The 24518-nt window shown below is 44.1% G+C and overlaps 1 protein-coding gene across 1 annotated transcript; it reads left to right on the plus strand.

Annotated features, from left to right (window-relative positions):
- The first annotated feature begins 12102 nt into the window (after nt 1-12102).
- On the plus strand, nt 12103-21940 carry snw1 (SNW domain containing 1). The gene is made up of 14 exons (XM_062550842.1): nt 12103-12179; nt 13107-13260; nt 13351-13512; nt 13879-13974; nt 14098-14204; nt 14431-14535; nt 14877-14946; nt 15129-15194; nt 15366-15482; nt 16594-16738; nt 17935-18037; nt 18594-18711; nt 20278-20435; nt 21316-21940. Exons 1-14 carry the CDS (start codon nt 12166-12168, stop codon nt 21506-21508), a joined length of 1608 nt encoding a protein of 535 aa, XP_062406826.1. The 5' UTR covers nt 12103-12165; the 3' UTR covers nt 21509-21940.
- Nucleotides 21941-24518: the final 2578 nt, after the last annotated feature.

The raw sequence follows: 24518 nt of genomic DNA on the forward strand, positions 1-24518 counted from the left end.
CTCGAGTGTTGGCAGTGCTCAAAGTCAGAGGCTGCGCTCCTCTGTGACCCAAAAATGAAACTGTCAGTCAAACCACAGTCACGATCTGTCAAACAGCTCAGAGGCTCATGGGAGTCACGGGCTCCTTCACAGTCTCTTTCTCCTCTCTATCTGACCGTGGATCTTGACTTTGAATCCCATTTCTGCGCGTGTGAGTCAGTGTGTGAGTTAGTGAGCGTGGGTGTGTGTGTGTGTGTGTGTGTTTGTGCGTGCGTGAGTGCCATTCACACACCACTCCTGCACAGTTAAATGTCAACACCCTTTTTTCACACCAGGCTGTCCCTTTATTATTTTCATTTTTTTGTTACATTTTAAATAGTTTTCTTGAGATAACAGCACATGAAAACAAGATGATGATGATGATGATTTAACATAGATCACCCCTTGCCGTCCATCCACAACCCAGGAGTAAGAAAAAAATCAACCAACCCCAAGTAGAGTTGCTCTGCCTTATTTTGTCATGTAGCGTATCTAATTTGACCAAGGTGTAGGCAACTCATTCGGTCTCTCATCCAGTGTGTATAGGAGGGTAAGATTCTGCCTCCACTCGCTGGGTTGGTGGTCAACGGATCTCTGTGAGCCTGTGGCATCACCTGCTCTCCTGTCATCCCAACACCTCATCAAGCAGGATTCACATAACCCTCATCATGTGTGGCTCAGTCCAACCATCAGCATATTTCATTTACTACGGCACGAAGGAGGTGGGGGAGGCGGAGGCGGAGGAGGAGGTGGGGGTTGGGGGGGGGGGGCAAATGAATACATTAGTGTCAACGTGCGAGAGAGGGCCGAGATCAGTGGCGAGAAAGCTGTGGTTAATTTCACGGCTGGCGCTCTGCCGTCACGCACGGCTAATTTCTGGCCAGTTGAGCCGGCCAGCGTGCTGATGCACTCAGCCTGTGATCTCCACCACACACACACACACACACACACACACACACACACACACACACACACACCACCCAACGCAGCGTCTCCTCAGCAGACAGTCAGCTGAGTAGCTCATCTGTAAGCGAGCGAGGCTCTTTTTCGCGGCGTTTAAAGTGGCAGACGTCGTCAGGCGGGCGGGCTCCAGCGGGTGTTGAGTGACGAGGATGAGTCCAGACGGGGGGTGTATGGGGGGAGGGGGAGGGGAGGGGCCACTGGGACTTTGATTGGCGGCTCTGCATACGCAGCTACATCCCCCTTTATCGACGGAACATCACCCCACCTGACTCACAGAGAGGGAGAGATTATCACTGCGCTTAATGGTGTGTGCAGCCGCCCTGTCACCACACACTCCCCACACGCCTGTCACTGTTCTACTGGTGCTCACGAAAACATCAGGGACTATTTAATACGTCTTCAATAAACCTTTAACTGAACTGAAACATTTAAATTCTATTTAAAATTCTAATGATCAACTAATCCTAATTATGCTTAATTATCAATAAAATATACTCATAATTTGGCCGTACCTTCACTTTAAATGTAAGATTTTGATTTCCAATGAAGAATGAAAAGATGATTTATATGTGGTTTATCATAGTAAGTCAAACCGTCATAGTTCCTTGACAGTCATTATGATATATTGGGCACAAACTTGAATCTGCAACATGCACAATAAACAGCACCATGCTGGGGAAACCCCGCAATGATAACAGGCCATGATACCAAGATTCGTTGGATGGCACAGTGTAGCAAAAATCAGTTGAGTCATTTAGCATTTTATCTACTTTCTCTAACATCTACAGAAACACAACAGAGGTTGACTTTACATTCAGAGTTTGACGTCTATGATTTTTAGATGTATCACTCACACACTGAAACAATGTCAGTTTAAACAAATTAATGGTCTGACAACTTTACATCTTTCTAGTCTGTGTGCTAATCCAGCAATGGTGTGGTGTATAGTCTTTTGTAGTATTAGATTAAGTGTCTTGTCCAGTTCTTTGAATTAGCATTAGTTTGTCATTTAACACATTGCTTTGTATACACTGCGTGTGACACAAATTATAGCCCATCAGGTCTTCCTGTTGCACAGGGATTGGGAGGACATGAAAATCACAGCACTAGAATCTCTCTGACATCACCGGTTTCAAATGTACCTACAAGGGCACCCACCTCGAACTCGGATCATTCCGACAGGTCAGCTGACTCCCAGGGCTGTCGAGCGTGTCTCCCCTGCCTGCAGGTGAAATGTCCTGCGGGCTTGTTATGAAAATGAGCTCGCTTACCCGAGCACAAGGCCAGAGTCCCCTTGAGGCACAAAGGTTGGGGGTGCATGCCTCCACCCCTCCACCTCTCCACCCCTCCACCTCTCCACCTCTCCGCCTCAACGCAGAACTATGGAAGTGCAAAGGGCCTCAGCTCCTCTGACAAATCGATCAGACAGCGGTCGGAGGGGACGACTTCCCTGTCAGACCCTCCATCCGTAACGAAAGGGGAAGGGCGTGGAGGGCAGGAGGGGGATTTAGACAGCGGTCCTGCTGAGGTGAGCTTCGGCCCAGTATAAAGGCCCAGGGTTGAGGGGAAACGGCACACGGAAAAAGCCCAGCATGAGATTTTAGGATGGAGGCAGAGAGCTCATTCAGGTTCGACTCCCACCGACATGTGCGATTTGATGCACATTGATTTGGGCCTTTTGTTCGCAAGAATGAGTGATTGATCTGCTTGAAGGATATTTTTTATTTCTTTCTCTATTTCTTTATGTAGAGGTGTGCATGTGACAGAATTGGAAAATGTGTCGACGAATGTCACACGCCTGCTGAGATCTTGCATGTGATTTCTTTTTTTTTTTTAGTTAAACTGCTTCTTCCAAAGGAAGGTTTGGGTTTGGCAGCCAAAAATTCTGTTCTCTTCACAGTTTCAAGGTGAGAGACTCTCTTAACTCTCGCAAACATCACAGGTATGACTCCTCCATCTTACTGTATTCTCAGTAAGACAATGTGATCAACATCACGTTATTCAATGGCACCACGTGGGAGTAGTCAGAACACATCAGCCACACGCTCCCATTCATTTGTCTCCCTTAACAATGCCTTGTAAACTCACATCATTATTTACCAACCAGTTTTGGTCGACAGCTATAACTTGTGAACACATGGATGATTCAATATCATATGCCTACTGTAAATAATATATGGCCATGTATGATGAAACATTTCCTTTGCATTATTGCATAAATTCTACTCAACTTTCCTGAGCTGTATGGTAAGCAGCATTTCAATATATAGGCGACATGTTTAACACCATTAAGCAAGGAGATATGAGAAGATACCTTAATTTCCAAAATGTTTTTGTCAGCCATGTCTATATATACAGTATATTCTCCATATCAGAGCTGTGGGTGAAAAGGGCTGTATCTACACTTCCGATCGAAAGACGTGCTCGCTAAATTAGGCCTCGAGCAAAATAGCTGTAGTTTTCAAGGTCATGAATGGGCTGCCTCCAGCCTGAGTCCAGCCGAAAAGATGGGATTGCACAGATACCGTTGACAGCGAGACGACGTCGAAAACATGAGCGGCACTGTTGCGATAGCTGCACCAAAGCTTGTCGATGTATGCTGAGAGCGTTTTTAATTAGCCATCACGTTGCTGCTTAACGAGCACTCAAGGAGTGATGAAGCAATTTTGGAGTCGATTAGGTAGTGAGTGATTTGGCCGCGGTGTGGGAGCTGCATTCACTGCCGCGGGAGTAGAGCCTTCTTGGAAAGGACTCATTTCCGGCATAATCTGTTTAAGATCGGCTAGAAAGAGGGGATGCAGGCGTGAAAGAGAAAAGTTGCATTTCTGAACAGGCTGAATCCTCCACCTCCCGCTCTCTAGCTCTCTTGCCCTTAATCTCTTGAAGCTCATACAGAATCTTCAAGCTCTTCTGATCACTAGTGTGGCCTAAATGAAGCAAAGGTAAATTCATATGCTTTACTTCCTCCTATAGCATGAGAGGACAAGCTATTTGACTGGGGTATGAGCAAAAAACTACCCCATTTTAGGTTCCTTTTTTAGCCACAGAGCTTCTGTGCTAACAAAAAACTGGACACTCGCTCGAGAGACCTCAGTCAGTACTGCCATCTGCTGGCTGAGATGAGAAATTCAGCTGAGGTACACAGCACCCATTCTGTTCAAGTTTATTTATTTATATACTACTGGTAACAATGAGCATTGTCGCATGGTTCCTGACAGAACCTAAGGATTAAACGCCTACAGCAAGCAGAGTGTGTGTGCCACAGCAGTGAGGAAAAACGTATTGAGCAAGCCTGGTGAATGCCCTTGTATCCAACCTTCAAGTCCACGTCTTGCTGATGGCAATGGTCTGTGATGTGTCAAAGTGAAATATGTTGTAATGTCCATATCACTGGAATTCAGTGTATTTCAGGGAAAACATTGGATGACCGTTTATTCTGTTTTCTAGTTCACACTGTGTTGCTGTTGTTGTTGTTGATTGTTGTTCTTCAGCAGCAAATGAGAATTGAGGGTGGCCAAATACAAAATGGAGGTAAGAATTCTGCTTGTTGAAGTAATGTTTTTGTGTAGGATGACTTAAAATTCTGCCAGGGCTGCCAAAGACTCTCTCTTTCTCAAACACACACATTCGCACGCGCATACACAATACTAAAAAGTATCTCTGCAGGACACTCTTTCTTTCACACGTGCACACACACACACACACACACACACACACACACAAGCCCAAATGTATCTGTACTCTGTACATAAGAATCCTTGAAGAGTCCCTGCAGTGCCTTGGGGTTGTAGTAGTTCTCCCTCTAAAGCTTTTAAGCTCTGGGCCTGCGAGGTCCTGCTCCGTGGTTTATTTACTCCTGTAAGCTTTTAAAACCCACCGCTGCCCTTGCCTGACTCGCTTATTTGCACTGCACTTCCCCTCTGATATACGGTGTTAGTCATGCGGATGGCTGGGATTGACCCCACTTCAAATGGAAATGGGCAGAGAAAAAAGAAAAGAAAATCACTCAAATGCAGGCGGACCTTAAACAGACCTGATGTCTCAGGTCCCTATGGATGGTGTTGGTGAGGGAGAGGTCGATACAGACCAACATAACAACATCACACAGAAACACACACACAACACACATACACGAGTACACAGACAGACATCCACACAGTGCTGTCCCCTGACATTCCATTTTCTGATGTAGAGAAGCTGCATCTCCAGGCTACCTGTTTCAATTCAGGATCACTGACTGAGGGACCATTAAAGGTGAACTATGCACGTTTTTTTTTAGTTTAATTTGCCTTAACTACTCAGCTTCGGAGTCATTGGAATGGTTATTTGACTTATCTCGGGTTGAATGACTGCTGTGTCTCGCTTCCCCCTATAGCGCCTCTGAGCAGAAAAACCACGCATGCAAGTTTGTGCCACTGACAAACAGTAAGTCTCCAGCCTCGCTATCATGCTCAGGAAAAGGCAGGCTGAATGACTGAGGAGTGTTGTAAAATATACACGCTAAAGCTGTAGGGGAATCTCTGCAGAGAAATCTGCAAGCGTAACATGAGCGAAAACGGAAAGCGAAAGCGAAAGCGGCGATGAAATTGCCAAACCTCCCTTTAGGACACTAAGGACCCATAACACCTTTCAACCAAGTCAATGAAGTTTTTTCCCCAAAATAACACTCAGTGTACAGTGTAAACTGCTAAGCCCAAAGATGAAAAGAGCAGTGCAGCACATAACAGCCAGCAGAGATTACTATTCTTTTTCTTGTGAAGTACTGTAGGTATTCTCACCAGTTACTCTATAGATGGTAGAGAGCAGCTATAATGTGTTTTGCTTGAAGGCATCCATTCCATACTTTTCAATCAATAATGGAGAAGCACTGCCATCATGTAGGCTATGTCATGTCATGATGAATCTGAGCTATGTCTTCATGAAGTGAGAAACCCCCTCTGGTCGTCCTCTGGGTTCACCTCTTCCATTCAGATACAGGAATGGTAAAAAGGTCAGGAAAGGTAACATCCTCAAACAATTATGATTCATGATGTGAATATGTGACCCACCACCTGGGTCAACTGATGACCTTGTTGACGAGAAAATAATATTCAGGCCCAATCGTCTGTCAGTCTACTCTGACACGTCCCTTGAGTGTACTGCGTTATATTCTCAAGACATCCTCAGAGACTAGTGGGAGTTTGTGTAAGAGCCTAGTGTATACTTGTTTGCGTAGAACCACTTAGTATTTTCTGATTTGCCATCATGCATCACCGGAATGGGCTTACTTCTCCTAAACAAAATGACAGCAAGTGCTTTCAGCAATTCTCCTGATAGTGTTGTTTTAAACGCACCAGGCACATTTCAGCACTGCCTTCAAAAGAGCCCAAGCTCTTCAGTGACACATGGAGATAGCATCTGCCAGTTATTGTTTAACTCATCCTTGTGAGGGTAGCAGAAGCAGTTTGAGTGTTCTACTAAAACTCCGATGCTCTGTGGGATCAAAGTGAGACGGCGCTTTAACGCTGATTAAATGTACAGCCATAGAAACCGACACACCTGTCCTCTTGATGTATGATGGGTGCCTCTGGAGCACAACACCCTTAGGAGAGAACTCACTGTGGGGGGGGGGGGGGGGCTCAGCAAAACTGTTCTGAATCCTGAGATATTGAGCTTAACTGAATGTCTGAGGAACTATTCACCCTCTGCATGCGAAAGTAGTTAGTTTCAAAGTTCTACTCTAGTATCAACAAGTAATTTTTTTATCCTTGGCACAAGCCAGTCTTTTTATACACCTTTAGTTGGAGAAATAACAGAAGAGATAATAATAATGATAATAATACATTTTATTTATATAGCGCCTTTCAAGACACCCAAGGTCACCCAAGGTGCACATTTTCTAGTGCGAAAGAAAATATGCAAAGAACATCCAAAGTCAATGGCTTCAAATGTTGACGTAAGTAAGTAAACATTTCTTTATATAACACATTTTCTAATCTAGAACAAAAGTGCTTTACATGAAGACATAGACAATCAAGTCAAGTCCATGGACGATGGTGACTCAGCATGGTGATCGTTCACAGCTAACGATAAGACCATCTTTAGAGCTGATTTATGATATGACATTACAGAAAACGGCTCTGTTATATCTCAAGGTCTTGATAATAATGTTAGATTTCTCTCCTGTCCTGAGCCCTGAGTTTCTCTGGGCCTTTGACGTGAAAAGGGAACTGATGTAATATTGTCTGCAAAGACATATTCAGAACTGAGAATTGCATGGTGTATCATCCACCTGCAATTGAACCAAAAACGGCCTCTTTGTGTAATGTCACTGGTGCAGTCTCTCATTCAGCAACTTTGACTACCTTCTCTGTCTTTTTTGTGTGAGCCATGCTCTCTCTCTTTTTTGTGAGAGCCATGCTCTCTCTCTCTCTCTCTATCTCTTTTGTGTAAGCCATGCTCTCTCTCTGTCTTTTTGTGTGAGCCATGCTCTCTCTCTCTCTCTCTTTTTTGTGAGAGCCATGCTCTCTCTCTCTCTATCTCTTTTGTGTAAGCCATGCTCTCTCTCTCTGTCTTTTTGCGTGAGCCATGCTCTCTCTCTCTCTCTCTTTTTTTGTTGTTGCATTTTGGCTCGTTCTCCAGGGCGCTGCTGGCTCATCCTAGCCCTCCACACAGGCACTGCATGCTCCCCAGACTGGGAGGCAGCTAGCTGACCCACTTTGTTGTTTTCTCTCCCCTGCATTCATTTCTCGCCGGGCAGGGTGAGCAGGGGTGTCTGTGTGTGTGTGTGTGTGTGTGGGGGGGTGTAGGTAGGGTGAAACTCGCTTCCTTGGAGCGTTTACCTGTGAATCAATGAGAAATTAATCATTTCCGACAAGCCTGAGCCAGCGCCCGGATGCACAACTGCACAGGATTCTGGTTGGAAGAAAGGCAGACAGAAAGAAATGAAAGAAAGGAGTACATGTTTTCTCTTTGAGCTGCCAATCAGAGTAGTCTCTTTGCGCATTGAGATGCTTCGCTCATGGGAGGCCGTTGAGGCTAATTTGTCCACCATTATCTCGTCCTCAAAAGCACAGAGAGAGGATTGAATTGTAGATTCATCTGAGCCAAAGCTGCGATTGAGGGAGTATCAATTAAGCCCACACAACGCTTTAAGATGTGTGAACGCCCACAGAGGCCATTAAAAGGGTGCTGACTTCGCATAAAAATAAAAAAAACCCTGAAACAACTGAACCCGATGAAATAAATTTCTAATATTATCTCAGGTTATGACCACTTACAGTTAGCTCTTTCATTGCACTTTAAAAAGTGAAGTGCTTTTACCATCAGTTAGCATAGGCTTTCAGTGGAGGACTAATGTGCATGAATGTGTGAGTACTGTATGTGAGAGTATGGTGTTCTGTTTGCGTATAATTATCTGGCCATTCAGCTATTGGAATATGGACAGACACACAAAAAAACATAGAACAACACACCGTTGTATGTCTACGTGCTTATGTTTATAGCTCTTGGTAGATGCTTATGTCTATAACTTACAGAAATAACAATACTTCAGCCTATCAGTTGTCTGTATTGAAGCTGTGTTTGTGTATCCATGCACTTCTTTTGATATGTTTGGACGCTTTCCTGTCTGTTTTTGTCTCTTTATGTGGATCGTGTCTTGCACTATGCATGTGTGAATATGCGTATGCACAACACAATCTGTGTGTGTTGGTGTGTCTGTCTGTCTGTGTGTGTGTGTGTGTGTGTGTGTGTGTGTGTGTGAGCGCGCACGCGTGTGTGTGCGCATGTGTGCGTGCATGTTTTTGGAGCATGCATGTGTCAAGCAGCTGGCTAGTAAACAGAGGGGGCTCTGCGAACATGTGATGTTTCCCTCTGCCTCTCACACCTCTGTGCGTCTGGAGCCGACGTGGCCCGTGGCACTGCCACCTCACTGTCGCTTCTCGTCAGCCACGCCGCGCTGGCAGAGCCCTGGTGTCGGGGGCACGTGGATGATGCGACCCCAGACTGGTGGGGTCATGCATTTGAATGAGTGAGAGAGACAGAGAGAGAGAGAGAGAGAGAGAGAGAGAGAGACAGACAGAGAGAGAAAATAAAACACATGGGCACTGAGACACGGAGAGTTAAGAGAGGTTCAACTAAGATTCACTGGTGATCTCTTAAAATCCAGGAGACGATGAAAATTATAATGGTATGTCAGTATTCTACTGCAAGAGATGAACATGTTGTGAATGAAAATGAATGCAATTACAGCATTACCCCCTTCCTTGATGATAAATATATTTCTGAGCTTCATAAATAAAGCTAAAATAGCAACACCTAAAGATGCTGATTTTGAATGCACATCCAGCTAAGCTTTTGAAAGCGAGCAGCCAGTGGGATGCTCACAGAGCAGAGTCCCAGGCCCAGGCAAGGTAAATCATTCAGAAGCATCTCCCGAGTGGTCGATAGATCTCCCAGGGAACACCGCCAGTTGTGGGGGGGAGTCGTCCGTCCAGCCCATATGCAGCAGGGAAGAGGCTCCTCTGTGCCGATGATTGGGTCTATTAAAAGCCTGCTCATCCCCCTGCCTGGCCGCTATGATTGATTTCAGCCGACATGTTCTTTTACCCTCTGTCACATTAATAACTGTGTTGCTCCGGAGAGAGTGACAGACTGCTCCATCTGAGAGAGAGAGTGGGAGAGAGAGGGAGAGAGAAGGAAAATAAAGGGAGAGAGAGAGGGAAAATAAAGGGAGAGAGAGGGGGGGAGAGAGAAGAAAAATAAAGGGAGAGAGAGAGGGGGGAGAGAGGTGAAGGAGGGTGCACACAGCAGGCTGCTCAAGGTTAAAGCACTCGCTCATGTAATATATAAATAATAAATGAAAAGAAATCCAAAAACCTGGCCAGCAGAGACTCAGCACCTAAAGTGCCGACTGATACCTTATAGCAGCCCCCCCCCCTCATTCTCTCTCTCTCTCTCTCTCTCGTTCTCTCTCTCTCTCTCCCCCCATCGTTCTCTCTCTCTCTCAGTCTCTCAGATATTCATGGCCTCTGGTTCTCGATTACGGCTTTGATGTATGCATTTACAACTGAGTCATTCTCACGTTTTCATTGTGACCTGTTTTTTTTTAATGCTGTTGTTGTTTAGCATCTGCAGAGCAACTCCATAGTGTGTATGCGGCGAGAGACTCCTGTTGGTACAAATGGAGACTGACATAGGCATGGCCTGCAGGGTCCCTCTAGGCTATTTTGCCAAGGATAACATCGGCTGTCTTCTCAGGTTAAACTGCCTGGCTGTGTAGCGAGTGCCTGCCCTACACATCGCAGGAGAGCACACAGAATCTGTATGCATGCAGGACCAGCGCAGCACAGAGGATCATCAGCACTTACTTTCTGATACATTGGCTGTGTCTGAAACATCAGTACGCACGCTAGGCAGTGTGCATTTTCCGGAAGTTACGTCAGAATAGACTGTCCGAAAGTCAAGCGCTCTCACTAGTTGGGTACTTCGTTTGGCGTGATTTCCAAGCGTGCATCGATGCATCTTTTTTGCCCTCAGGTATCCCATAATCCATTGCGCAGCGCAGGTCAAGCTCCACACGTCATGCAAATCGTCAACACACCCCCCTCCCCGAGTCAGGTGACGCCAACTAGTTAGTGCTATCCAAATGTAGGTAGGGACGCATACTGAGGAGCAAGCTAACTAAAGCCTACCTTACACTGGCAAGATTTGGGAAAGATTCTTGAAAGATTGTAGTCTTTTGAGTAAAGCTTGAATGAGGGGCATTAGTTAAAAGACTACAGTCTTTCAGAAATCTTTCCCAAATCTTGTCAGTGTAAGGTAGGCTTAAGACGCTACTGGAAAGAAGGCACTATCCAGCATGCACGCTTGACTTTTGGACACAGCCAGTATGTTGATTCAGTAACCTTCTTCATCCCAGCTTAAATAGGATACTTAAAAAGATGAAGCTTTGTCATTCTTTGAGGATGGCAATCAGAGTTTAGGCCCATTCATTACTGAAAGAGAGAAAATAATTTGATATTAGTTAAATAAGACCAATACAGGTGAAAGGAGTGAAATGTTAATAGATGTAAGCATTCCAAAATCATGGGAGAAACTGCTAGTTTTCTTGGTGCATTTAAATTTGAATTTGAGTGACATCTTTTTTTTTTTTTCGGTGCCAACCCTACTGTGGTGGACAATGTCATTGTCATTGCTAATTCAAGTAACAAAGGAAAATGTCTCTCTCTGTGAGAAAGTATTTTGACTGGCAACACTAATTACTGAGCTCTCAGTAAGCCCCAACTCTTTTGATTGATGATGATTGACAGCCTGTTGAGAGGAGAAAAAAACTCAATTGATGGGTGAGTGACAGAGCAAGAAACAAGAAGTGACAGGAGCGATTGTTTGGATAAATGGAAACACAATCACAAGCCTTTTCTCTGTGTTTTTTAGCTAATGGCTTTTTTGACAAGCACATGAAATCTCTCTCACACACACGCACACGCACACGCACACACACACACACACACACACACACACACACACACACACACTCAAAAAACATAGATACTTTTCTGTAGGGTTTTTTTTTGTATGCTACAGGTATTTCAAGTGCCCCCTAATTGTTTAATTAATTGTCCTTTTAATGAGTGGCAGTCTTCAAAAGTGAGGTTACCATGGTAATAAAAAAGGGTAAAAATATGCTAGCAATAAAGAAAATGCCTGATTATCAAGGGTATAGTAAAGGCTCTATAAAAGTCGGTCAGTGTTTCCCACCCTTTCCTCAGATAATGATGATGAATCATCGTCCTCAGTTGGACCAAGAAGAGAAATTGACTTTTAAGACAGACTGCAGGAAATTATTTAGCCTTGGACAATTCAAATGTGGCAGTCTAAATAATAGTCACTATGTGGTCTTACACATAGTTTATCATTAACATCTCAAAATCTATCACAGTACCCCCATGCACTTTCATTGTTGCACTTATTGTGTTTTTTAAATTGGTGTTAGAATTGCTCTTAAAAGTTTTAAATGTTTTTACCATGTTTTAAGTCGCTTTGGTTAAAAAGCGTCAGCCATATCTAATGTAATGTAATGCAATGCAAGAGACAAATAAACATCCTTGTATCCTTTCATCCTTACCACCCTGGCATGGATGTGATGTCAGAACTACTCTTATATCGCGAGATCTTGTGACGTCAAATTCGAGAGAGAGGAAAATGTCGCTAGCGAGGTAAGTCCTGACCACAGGCCTTGATTCATGTTTTAAAACCATATTGACCAATGCTTTTTAAGTATAGTTTAATGTATTATACTATTGGCACTTACATTTAACGTAAATGGACAGGATATGTATTGTTCTGATATGATATTTGTGGTAACCGATATCCATGGGCCTGTTGTTACAAGTCTTTGTAATAGCATGCTAATGTTAGCAAGTTATCTAGCGACTTTAGCTTTGTGACAAGGCTAAAGTACCGGTTTACTGGATTTCTTGCCATGATTTCTGACACTACATGTTTATACCTCTATCTGTGATCGAAGCGTGTCAACCATTTTGTTCATTTACGAGCTAGTCGGCGTTGTTGAACTATCTGCGTGTTGTGGTAACTTAGCTGCGCGTAACGATGACGTTAATGGCTTACCTTAGCTAGTGTTGCTAATTTAGCTAGCTAAATTGCCGTTCTTTTCAGTCGCAGTGGGTGTTTGTGAACTTGTAACAACTAGCAGCGCCTGGTTTTCTGTTTCTTTGAACATCGCCCACAAAAGTATAGCTAGATTGAGACTAATGAGTGAAATGTAGCAAACATATAACAACTGACTAGCAGTGCAAGTGGCGAGCTAGCTACCGAGTCTGCACGCATACATGTCGTCAGGTTAGGTGTCTGTTTACACAGCTTCACTATTTTACATGTCAATAGTGTATGTTGAGAAGGTACATTCAGCCTCATTCAACAGCAGGCGTTGTACAGCCATCTTAGCCAAATTGTCATCATACTAGTATACATGTATTGCTTACTTCAGTTACTGCAGTCTGTTATGGCTACGTTATATAAGTTGCTTTAACTCGTGTGATCTGCGTCCATTCTGAACGGACACACTTGATGTGTCTTGTACTGTCTAAGATTGACTTGGCTAATACGAAAGTTTTTCTCTCTAGTTTCCTACCGGCGCCTACGCAGCTGTCCCAGGACCAGCTGGAGGCAGAGGAACGGACCCGGTCCAAGAGGTCTCACTCTACGGCACTCGTGTCCTCCCGCAGAGAACCACCCCCCTATGGCTTCAGAAAAGCATGGGTCCCCCGCTCACTGGAGGTACCAGACACATTTAACAGCTGCCTTGTGTGTAATGGAGGACTATGTATGTGTACAGTGTGGTTTAGTGTGTGTGTGTTTGTTTTATAGGACTTTGGAGATGGAGGTGCTTTTCCAGAGGTCCATGTTGCCCAGTACCCGTTGGAAATGGGTAGGAAGAAGAAGACCTCCAATGCCTTGGCAGTGCAGGTGGATGCAGAGGGCAAGATCAAGTACGATGCCATTGCCAGGCAGGGCCAGGGCAAAGACAAGGTAAATCCAGTATATTTCGATCAAAGATTCTTAAGTGTTTGAGAGCACCTGGTTGGAATAAAATGTAACCCATGTAAACAGACGACACAAATTTGTCATTAAGAATAGTTTAATCGGAATGACAAACTGTCCATGTAAACCCACCTAGTGATTGACATTTTTGACCATTTGCTGACATTTTATTGGTCCAACAATTAAAGTAGAGAGAGTAATGGACAGATCAATCAATTCTGGAAGTAATCGTTGGTTGGTTGCACTGTAGCAGCCCCACATTTTAGAAGTATGGTGTACATGCATCTATGGGTTGTGATGAATAATATCAGTATTCAATTTTTTGTTTTGTTTTGTTTTTGCTTGTGATTCCAGGTGATCTTCAGCAAATACACAGACCTGCTTCCTAAGGAAGTCTTGAATGACGATGCCCCAGAGCTTCAGAGGCCCGATGAGGAGGCTGTGAAGGAGGTGAGTGTTGAGACCGCATTCATCTCCCACAGACTTGTGTGGACCAATGTCCAATTACCGATAGTTCTACTGAGGAAATTGTACGGTTTACGTGGTGTTCTGCTCCTCCTCTGCCCTCTGTAGCTCACAGAGAAGACGCGCGCTGCACTGGACAAGCAGGTCTCACAGAAGATTGCCGCTGCCATGCCTGTGCGTGCAGCAGACAAGCAGGCCCCAGCACAGTATATTAGGTAGGTAGGATATAGTGCAGTCTCTCACAGATCTCCATAGCCTTCACAGGGTATCTATATCCCTGGGTAGGCTAATCGAAATGCATTGGGTGTTATTTATAGATTGTATGTAAAAGATGCAGTAAAAATAATGACAATACTCCGTTTGTTTAGATGCACATTGTTTATTTTAGATGCACTATTTATGCCGTATTAACATTGAGAATACTGTTGTGTTTCTGTTCAGGTACACACCTTCACAGCAAGGAGTGGCATTCAATTCGGGAGCCAAGCAGAGAGTCATTCGCATGGTGGAGATGCAGAAAGATCCCATGGAGCCTCCACGCTTCAAGTAAGGCCTGCTCGATCTCTCCATATTTCCCATTCTTGGCTTCTGTGCTATAAAAATAAGTCCTCCAGCTATTTCCAAATGTTCTTTATTATGTAACACGGCACGTAAGATGTGTTCGGTACCATAGAGATTCATCTTTAAAGGCATAGAGTCATGTGATTGTCCACTGAGCAATACGCTTGTTTTCCCCTTGGTGTACGACAGGTTTACGCCTGTATTCTTAAAATTCACCCCTTAAAAAAACCTTCACCAGTTCGTAACCGTCTGTGTTTGCATGCAACTGTGAAGTGTTCCTTGGTGGTGCAGCTCAAGTGGTTAATGGTTGAATGTTCTCTCTGCAGGATCAACAAGAAGATCCCTCGTGGACCCCCATCCCCCCCTGCTCCAGTCATGCACTCCCCCAGCAGAAAGGTAAAGCAGGCTTGTTCACCTAGCCTGTCTATTCATGTGTTTCCTATGGTGACAGCCCTAGGGAAGGCTAGACATGCATGTAGCTTCTTAATGGAGACAATGGTGTGGTGCACTCTATGCATTTAGATTTACTTGCTCACTCTTTCGCTCCATTTCTTGCCCTCTCTCCCCATCTCTCCCAGATGACCGTGAAAGAACAGCAGGAGTGGAAGATCCCTCCATGCATCTCCAACTGGAAGAACGCAAAGGTTTGTTGGAGTCTGCCAGAATATTTGCATTCTAGCCCCTGTCTGTGTCTCTCTGTCTGTCTCTCTCTCTCCCAGAATAAAAATCTTCATTAATAATGTAGAAGGCCACAGATGTGCTGTATTGACAGCTGAGGTTAACGTTGGCATTGCATCCTCCTCTCTCTCTCTCAGGGTTACACCATCCCACTGGACAAGCGCTTGGCTGCAGATGGAAGAGGGCTGCAGACGGTTCACATCAATGAGAACTTTGCCAAGCTGGCAGAGGCTTTGTACATAGCAGACAGAAAAGTAAGCAAAGCAGTGATTTGTATCTATGGAAAAGTTTATGTTGTGAATAGAAGCAGTGGCACTAGTCTGCTATTGGAATTATGGCCTTTTTAAGTAAGAATCACTCTTAAATGTCCTAGAACTGAACTGCACCTGAATATCTGTGTGTAAGGGTACTCTACTAGTGGCTGTAGACTGAACTCTAACCCTGCTATTTTTACTCAACATTGAACATGTTAATCATTGACCATATTTTCGTGCACACTATATTCCGGTTTTATTTGTAATAATGAAATTATTTTGATTGTTGCATGACGCAAACACCTAATTCCAGCAGCCGTAACCTGATTAATGTCCTATAGGGCTTTGGCTTTTGGTCAACAATCATATTTGAAGTTTGTTTGTTTATTAATATTTGAATATATTTGAATAGTTTTTGCTAATATTTTGACCATTAAATGCAGTCAGTAAAACCTATATTGGTATCAAACTTAAGTTGTATATGTTCTGTCCACCGGAGGGCAGTGTATCAGTCAATATCGCATATCACACAGCTAGGAGATTATAGTGAGATTTAACTTAACGTGAATATTAAGGGCTACCTAATATTTGTTCGAATATCGTATATTTTTATAGATATTTGAATTAAATTCGAATAACAAAGTTCAGAGTCAAAGCCCTAATGTCATATAAGGGCAAAACATTTGCCTTTCTAGAGTGAAGACGACGTCAATTTATGTAAAAACCTGAAAGTTGTAATGTCAGAATAGAATGTATCGGTGGGTGGAAGCATCTTAATGCTCGAAGACGCATGTTTTGCGTGCGCTGTTGACGGAATAGATGGAATTGGCCTATTATAAGGCTAAAATGCAAAACGATAGCTTAGGGCCTACTTGGGTTAGTACAAATGTGGAGAGTGTAGTGCAGCATCACTGCAGGACTCTGTTCCCAAGAATTGCTATTACGTGTCTGAAAGAAAGTGGCTGTGTTCAAATACAAAAAAAATCCTGGTCCATTTAACAGGTGGATACTATTTCAACAAGTATGAGCAGTGGCAGTTAGATGATTATAGAAAAGGCCAAATGAAATGTAAGTGTCCTCTCTCTTAACCGATGCTGTGTTCCCCCCTCAGGCCAGAGAGGCGGTGGAGATGCGTGCCCAGGTGGAGAAGAAGATGGCGCAGAAGGAGAAGGACCGCAAAGAGGAGAAGCTGCGCGAGCTGGCTCAGAAGGCTCGCGACCGCAGGGCCGGGATCAAGAGTCACGGAGGAGACATAGGTACGCCACGCCACGCCACGCCACGCCACGGCCGCTCCGCTGCTTCCCTGCTCACGCCACACTGCCTGACCTTTTGTCCACACCGCACGCATGCAGATGCAAGCACAACAAACACGCAGATATGTTCTCCGCTGACCACTGAGGGGGGTGGGGGAGGGCAAGGGTTTACGTAACCGAACGGACACTTGAGACTCCCCGGTGCACACATTGTGTCAGTGGTCAGGGAGTTCAGCTATAGGCACACATGTACAGTAATTTCCCGCATATAAGCCGCATTGTGAATAAGTTGCAGGACAGTGTGTTATGCAAGTTAAAAGAAACAAAACCATATTAGCACCATATTAATTGTCCCCCTGTATTAGCCTCATAGCTGAAGAAAATGAGCTAAATCAATGTATAAGCCGCGGCTAATAATCAGGAAATGATGGTACTGTGTCTCTGTATGAGGTTCAGAGGATGGCTAAACTAAGTCCGTTAAGTTCATTTTCTTTAGAAGAAAGAGATGTGCTTTGATTGTGACACACTAGCCACATTTACATGGACTTTTTTTTTTGATCATTCTGATTGAAAAATTGAAATCTGTGATCGGAATAGCCGTTGTTGCTTACATTTCCTTGAATCCGATTGACCCCATACAGTTCTGATCAATTGGAATAAGAATGAACTACACCACCACTTCCGATCGGATCAAAGTTGTGTTCGAATCAGGCATTTTTATTCTGATTGAGGTGTTAATTTGAGAATTTTTATTCCGATTGAGCCGTTATTCCATTTCTAATCAGAATAAAAGTGTCCATGTCATCGTGGTGATGAGTTTGTTGCTACAATGTGCTTGCTGTACTTTGGTGTGTGTTGGCCCTGTTCACACTCCTGTCTCACTCTCTCTCTCTCTTTGTGTTTTTGTGTGTACCTTCATCTGTTGGCCCTGTTCACACTTTGTCTGTCTGTCTGTCTCTCCATCCCTGTGTGTGTTTTGTTGGATTCTCTCTCTGTCTCTGTCTCTCTCTCTCTCTCTCTCTCTCTCTCTCTCTGTCTCTCTCTCTGTCTCTGTCTCTGTCTCTGTCTCTGTCTCTGTCTCTGTCTCTGTCTCTGTCTCTGTCTCTGTCTCTCTCTCTCTCTCTCTCTCTCTCTCTCTCTCTCTCTCTCGTCCATCCACCTGCTCCCTCCTTCCCCCCTCCTCCTCCTCCCCCTGGCAGGTGGCGAAGACGGCGAGGCCAGGGAGCGTGACGAGATCCGCCACGACAGGAGGAAAGAGCGGCAGCACGACAGGAACATCTCCCAGGCCGCGCCCAATAAGAGGTACCCCTTCCCCCGCCCACTCAATCATTCATGCCTGGGTCCCCTGAGCCCACCGCTAGCTAACATTACAGACTCCAGTCGCAGCCTCCAGGGCAAATCATCAGCCAGGGGTTAAAAGGAAGAGAATATGTCCCCGGAATCCTCTTAACTAGGACGTGAGCACATTTGCTCCCTGAACTGTATAAGTGTATTCGTTTTGAGCGATGTAGGGGGTTTAATGTAAACTTGAGAACCTCCCTGTTTTGCCATTCAGGTCTCGTCACTTCCAGTCTGGGAGCTGCCAGACTCGCACTTTAACCCCATGGGAGCGGTAGTTGTTAATAATGTATGCAGCAAGCTCTAGTTTTTAAAAATGCAACAGTCAGATAATCCTTGGAAATTGCCATATCTTGCCGCACACACACACACATGCACACGTTCCCTCTCCCAGCGTTTCAGCATATGACTAATGTGTTGTGACTAGAGAACCATAACCCTGAGTACGGTTCCTGAGACAGTGTTTGGCCCGGTCCCTCCCATCATCATGAACCCTCTTTGGCTGTTTTGCTCCGCACAGGTCCAAGCTGCAGAGGGATCAGGACCGAGACATCAGCGAGCTCATCGCTATAGGCAAGCCCAACCCGCGCACCTCCAGCGAAGCCCAGTATGACCAGCGACTCTTCAACCAAAGCAAGGTGACTCACTCTATGACAACCTACCGCACCTTGTGTTCAAACGCCACTATCACTCTCACATGATGCTTCAACTGTATGTGCCCACTGTGAAGTGGTGTATGGTGGCGTTTGTCTTGGGCTTGTTATCATGTTGCGAATATGGTGTACGTAAGCATGCTTGGTTCCCAGACATTAGTGTACCGTGACCAGATGAGATCATGGTTCCTAAGACACAAATACAAGTGTCTGGTTTCATGCTCCGCGTGTGAGCTTGAATTTCAGGTCAGTAGCTGCGTTTCCATTACAAATATGCGCAAAAACTTTGTCGATATTGTCTTAATGTCGAATATCACAATTTTCGCAATTGCGGTGTTTCCATTACATTCGGCTAACTAAATTAAAATCTCGTGTATTCTCGCGTGCTGTAAGTCATTAGGAGACATGGTGGTTATCAACATTACCCAGATTTAGCATGAGATTTAGCCATAGGGATTTAGCCTACACTAAATGCATTCAAATTGCCACCACGGCACGCTGATTATCAGTCATTAGGCTATAAGCCATCAGCGGAGGAGGCCTACGTTTTGGTGGGGCAGAAACATAAAATTAAAAATGACATATTTCACAGGAGTTTGTTGTAGTAGGCCTATGCTTAAATCATGTCACAGCCATGTCAGTGGAATATTTCGTAGATCAGCCCAGTTGATTAGTTTCTAAAACTAGAATCTAGATTCTAGATTTCTTTCAGCACCGTTCTCATCACGTTAAACCAGCAAAGCATAGCAACGTTGTTGCTATGGGTAAACAAAACTAGTTGAGCGGTTGCATAGCCTATGCAGCGTTTTTGAGAAAGTGTTGTCGGCAAGTTCACAGCTGTGGATTCAACATTTTAGAATGACACGAGCCACTTTTAATGAAAAAAAATATATTGTTTTACATTATTCTCCCGGTGCCACTTCCTGTCGGCAGTCTTCTTCGTCGGTTTCGTTCCTCCTAACATCCGATTGTTGGATCACGTGACTCGTCAGATGCGAAAAAAGTGTTTCCATTGCAGTTTTGCGAAATATACAAATTTCGATACGCTCGAAATACCACCTCACCCGAGCGCAAAAACTTTTTATCGAAACATGTGAGTTTTTTCGAAATGTGTGTGTTTCCATTAAGCACATTTCTTTTCGCAACTCTTAATTTGCGCAATTTAATGGGTAATGGAAACGCAGCTAATGTCAGTTTGCTGTGTGTCTTTGCAACCGTTCCTCTTTGTCTGTGTCATGCAATTCAACGTCCAGTCGTCCGAACTACTTGTTGGGCTGGAGAATTTATGAAAGGCTTACAGACAGTCAATAGCCTTTTTCCAATTAATTAATTAATTAATTAGTTGCAACAAATCTTATGTTAGATTATGACCGTTATTGTTTTTGTATGTTAAACTTAAGCCAAACATATACAATAATTGTATGGATGTTCTTTAAACCCAACTGTATTGGCACCAAAGTCAACCTGTATAATGGTGCTATTTTGTGATGCCCACTGTTTTGAATGTGTGTCTGTGTGTTGACCCTTTCTCTCTCTCTCTGTGGCTTCCAGGGAATGGACAGTGGTTTTGCTGATGATGACCAGTACACAGTGTATGACCAGCCCTTCAGGGGAGACAGATCGATGGCCCAGAACATCTACAGGCCCAGTAAGAACACAGACAAGGACATCTATGGGGATGATGTGGACACCCTCATGAAGAACAACAGGTTTGCACACCCCCACGTCTCTTCTTCTGCCTGGCCTTCCCATTTTAGGAATTTTTTTTTTGGGGGGGGGGGGGGACTTTCTTTTTTTCCCCTTTGTTTCGGTTGGGTTCCATGTCCAATTTAGTCTCGCACTAAGGATGCAACATTTTTGTGTCACAGTATGGTTTTGGTATTTTAATATGAACTGATTCAAACAATTAACTGGATTTTGAGTGGAGAGAGATACATGGGATGTCTTGTCAGTTTGTTTTCCATTTCTATCTGATGTTTCATAGAATTCAAAAGTTGCTCTACTACTACATTATGTAACAATCAACAGTTTATTAATTAGCCTACCTTGGAAATATTAGGCTATGTTTTTGGTGCGATTTTATTATAGTGCATGTATCTGTAAGACAACAAGCTAGATTTCCATGAAACTCGGTGGAGAGAATGGGCTGGAGGAACCCATTAAACTTCTAAGCAAATCCGACGAGTAGTTTCACTTTTGCTAGTGAAATGACCCATTGTGGTCTCGTTGTTGAGTTTGCATACAGAGCTCTGATAGGCTGCAGGGAAGTATACAATACATTTAGGGTAGAATGAATGACGTGAATGTTGTATGCCTGTATCTGCAACAACTAGACCATCAAATGAAGAATTATAGCTTCATTTTTGCACAGGAGAGAACCTTAAAGGGGGACCAAGATGTGTATAGGTATCGACATCTGCAATATCGACGGCAGTCCAAAGTCTCGCATCCCTGAGGAAGCTGTAATTATTATGATGTGCTGGCCCATAATCCTGTGAAGGCCAACAAACCTTGGCTTTGCCATCCTCTGGGAGCACTTGACCAACATCACACATCCATCTCCTTCTCTCTGTCTCTGTTTTCCTCCAGGTTTGTGCCGGACCGCGAGTTCTCTGGCGCGGACAACGGGCCTCGCCGGGACGGACCCGTCCAGTTTGAGGAGGATCCCTTCGGTCTGGACAGGTTCTTGGAGGAGGCCAAGCAGCACGGCGGCTCCAAGAGGCCCTCCACCAGCGGACGCTCCAAGGACTACGACCACGACAAGAAGCGCAGGAAGGAGTGAGCGGCGCAGCGCAGCGTTGGCCCACGGCCCGGAGAGACGTCCACACCTCCTTAGCATCTTTACTTTGTGTGTTGTCATACGACCTGAGCGAGCCAGCCCGCCCCCAGAGAATACCAAGGACTTCTTGTGCTTTTACCTCGGAGTGGATCTTCATTCGCTTCACTTGCTCTGTTGTCACGCGCGGCTCCTGAGCTGAATCGTATAAAATGTGTATTTTAGAGTCTAAACGCTCTCTAGTTGTTTGTAAGACGTATACATCCCCCACCCCCATCTTATCATTCCTATTCTTTTAATATTGTTTTCAACAATAGGGATATTCTTCTGTTTTTTTGGGTTTCCCCGCATATAACCATGTGCTTCTGTTTAAGTGTTGATAGAATATCTGAAACTCCTTCCCTCAACCCAATAAATTTGTACATGGAAAGGCCACAACTGTGAAGTAATCGTTTCTCAATAGCTATATAACATTGACCAAAGGCTCTTGTCAGCAGTGAAATGGTCCAATCCTTTCAAAAAACAATTATTTCTGAAGTATACTTACCCCTTTTAGATTGGACTGAGTTTGACAATGTTTTAAAAGTTATGACCAGATAAGAGGATGACCACAAATAACTGTGCCTGATTTCTTGGTGCGCTTGGGTCGAAACACAGTTGTGTCAAATTGTTGCTTCAAGCCAGCTACTGTTTGCGTAATTGAAGTTTTAAACGATGTAGGCCCCCCAAGACCAGTCCAATTACACACTTCCTGTATTGTTGACCGTGTTAGTGAATTGTGTTTGCATGGCCAATAATGAGGAAGCAACTGTGAAGACAAAGCGGTTTCCTTATTACAGGGAATAGTTTGAGGAGTGAATCAGATGGACAACCGGTTATAGAAGAATGAGACTGATGAAACCATTTCCTATTTAGTTTGCCCAGATTTAATCATTTCCCTTCAAAAATGTGCTTTGTGTCCTTTTGTAGATATTACTATCCACTATAAAGCATTACCAATGAAAACTCTTGGAAAATCTTCTCTTGGGAGTTGAAAACTGGCCCTATTTCTATTAAAATTCTGAGTAAAGATAAGATTTTTATGTACAGTAATTTCCCGCATATAAGCCGCATTGTGTATAAGCCGCAGGACAGTGTTTTATGCAAGTTAAAAGAAACAAAACCATATTAACACCATATTAATTGCCCCCCTGTATTAACCTCATATCGGGAGGTTATTGCTAAATCAATTCCGCGGCTAATAGTCGGGAAATTACGGTATTACATTCTAGTCTCCCTCAGCCCTGTAATGCACTGGTGAATAATTATATGGTGGTTCTCCACTAAGCTATATGGGCTCTCTGCACTAGCTTACTTGAAGTCGGCAAACCAGTTTCCGGTTCGTTAACATCGCTGCTAACAAGCACTTAAAGAGGAGTGCTTCAAAACGTGTGCTCATCAAAAATCCCTCCCTCCGTATTTCGTACACTGCATGTAGGCAAGCATGTTTAGGAAAACGTGGAAGCTGAAACCATTGTATTTCTTTAGTACAACGTTTTGGTACAACTAAAGCACTCTTTGACAGTCATGTCAACAAACTGGAAGCTGGTTTGTTGACTTTTCAATTAAGCTAGTAGTGCACAAAGCCCATAGAATGCACTATGCATGCATGCATACTGAGGAAGTGGATATTGGATCACAGGGCAAGTCTTATGGCTTCCCATTTTGAAAGTCTCTTTGTGAAGGGGCATTTCTGAACACAGGATAGTTGTTTATTTACGTACCAGATTATCAAGCGGACTGGGAGTTCAGTCATCATTGTCGTCATCCTCTCATCCCTGTGGTACCAAATTACATTAATTAGGTGTCGGTGGCACCTGTGGGCATGATTGCCACCTGTAGCAGGTGCCCAGGCCTAATGAATCCCCAGAGGTGTCTGAATTAATTAAATTACATCTTGCCTTTTGAACATGTTCCAAACCACTTACATTTGGTCACAGGAACATCCACTCATTCACTGAATGCTCCAAACACTATCAATTTACATTTACTCATTTTAGCAATGGAAAGGGAAGAAAGGGGAAGTGTGTGTGGTGTTGTGAGAAGACTTGGGTGCACTCTATGACTAATTGGGTCTTCAATAGCTTCTTGAAGTCTCTGCTCTGGTGGTAGTGCTTGGTAAATGTTCCACTATCGGGGAATTAGGCTACAAATGGAAATTGTCTGGATGGCTGTCAGTATAAGGGTGGCAGTGTTTGATGACAGGGCAAAGGGGTAACATAAGCCTTTAAGTAAGTGGGAGTAGACACAGTTTGGGGCTATCTAGACGCCCCTAGCGGCAGCAAATGTAATGATGTGGGTCTGGCTGGTCAGGCTATCTGTCCATCTGTCATCTCTGAAGCTATGGTTTTACAGTAACATTTTGAAGACTGCTGTTTCCCATTGTAAGAGCTCATGCAGGCGAACATGGACCTCCTTATTTCTCTTCTGAGGTGGCTAGACAAAAGAGCTCGCCTGGATCTGTGTAGCTTTCCCATTCAAAGCTCACAAAACATGATGGGACCTTTGATTTGAATAGATGTGTTGTATTCTCATCTTGCCCTGAGAGACTCAAAAGTTTACCTCTGTGATGCATCCATGAGAAATCCTATATTGAGAAGTAGTCTCAGACTGTAGTAAGAGAATTTGTTCTGGGCATTTCTCTTTCTTTTCCTTTCTTGAAAGTAAAAAATGGGATTGGCAGCCCTGTTTTTCCACTGCTTTGCATTTGCACTTTGCCCAATGTGTGGTCCTTCAGGTGTATGTAATGTCTTTTTTTCCCTTTTCTTTTCCAAGCAGACAGACACATAATGAGTATACTCACATTTCTTGTCAGGGTTTTAGAAAGTGCTCAGTGGAGGACAAATGAGTTTTCTTATTCATGGCGGACCAAGGAAATTGGTTCTTATGCAAGCTTTTGTGTGGCTTCGGGCGCAAACAGCGAGCACATTGTGCAGGGCCACAATAGGAACCTCACCAAGCAAACAAAAGCAAAGAC

The sequence above is a fragment of the Sardina pilchardus genome, chromosome 12 (genome assembly GCF_963854185.1).
Source record: "Sardina pilchardus chromosome 12, fSarPil1.1, whole genome shotgun sequence".
NCBI lineage: Eukaryota > Metazoa > Chordata > Actinopteri > Clupeiformes > Clupeidae > Sardina > Sardina pilchardus.

Bases quoted from the DNA above. Each gene is read 5' to 3' on its own strand.
- snw1 (XM_062550842.1), top strand. The intron at 16,739-17,934 runs GTACGCCACGCC...TCCCCCTGGCAG, and splicing joins GAGTCACGGAGGAGACATAG to GTGGCGAAGACGGCGAGGCC. The intron at 18,712-20,277 runs GTGACTCACTCT...TGTGGCTTCCAG, and splicing joins GACTCTTCAACCAAAGCAAG to GGAATGGACAGTGGTTTTGC.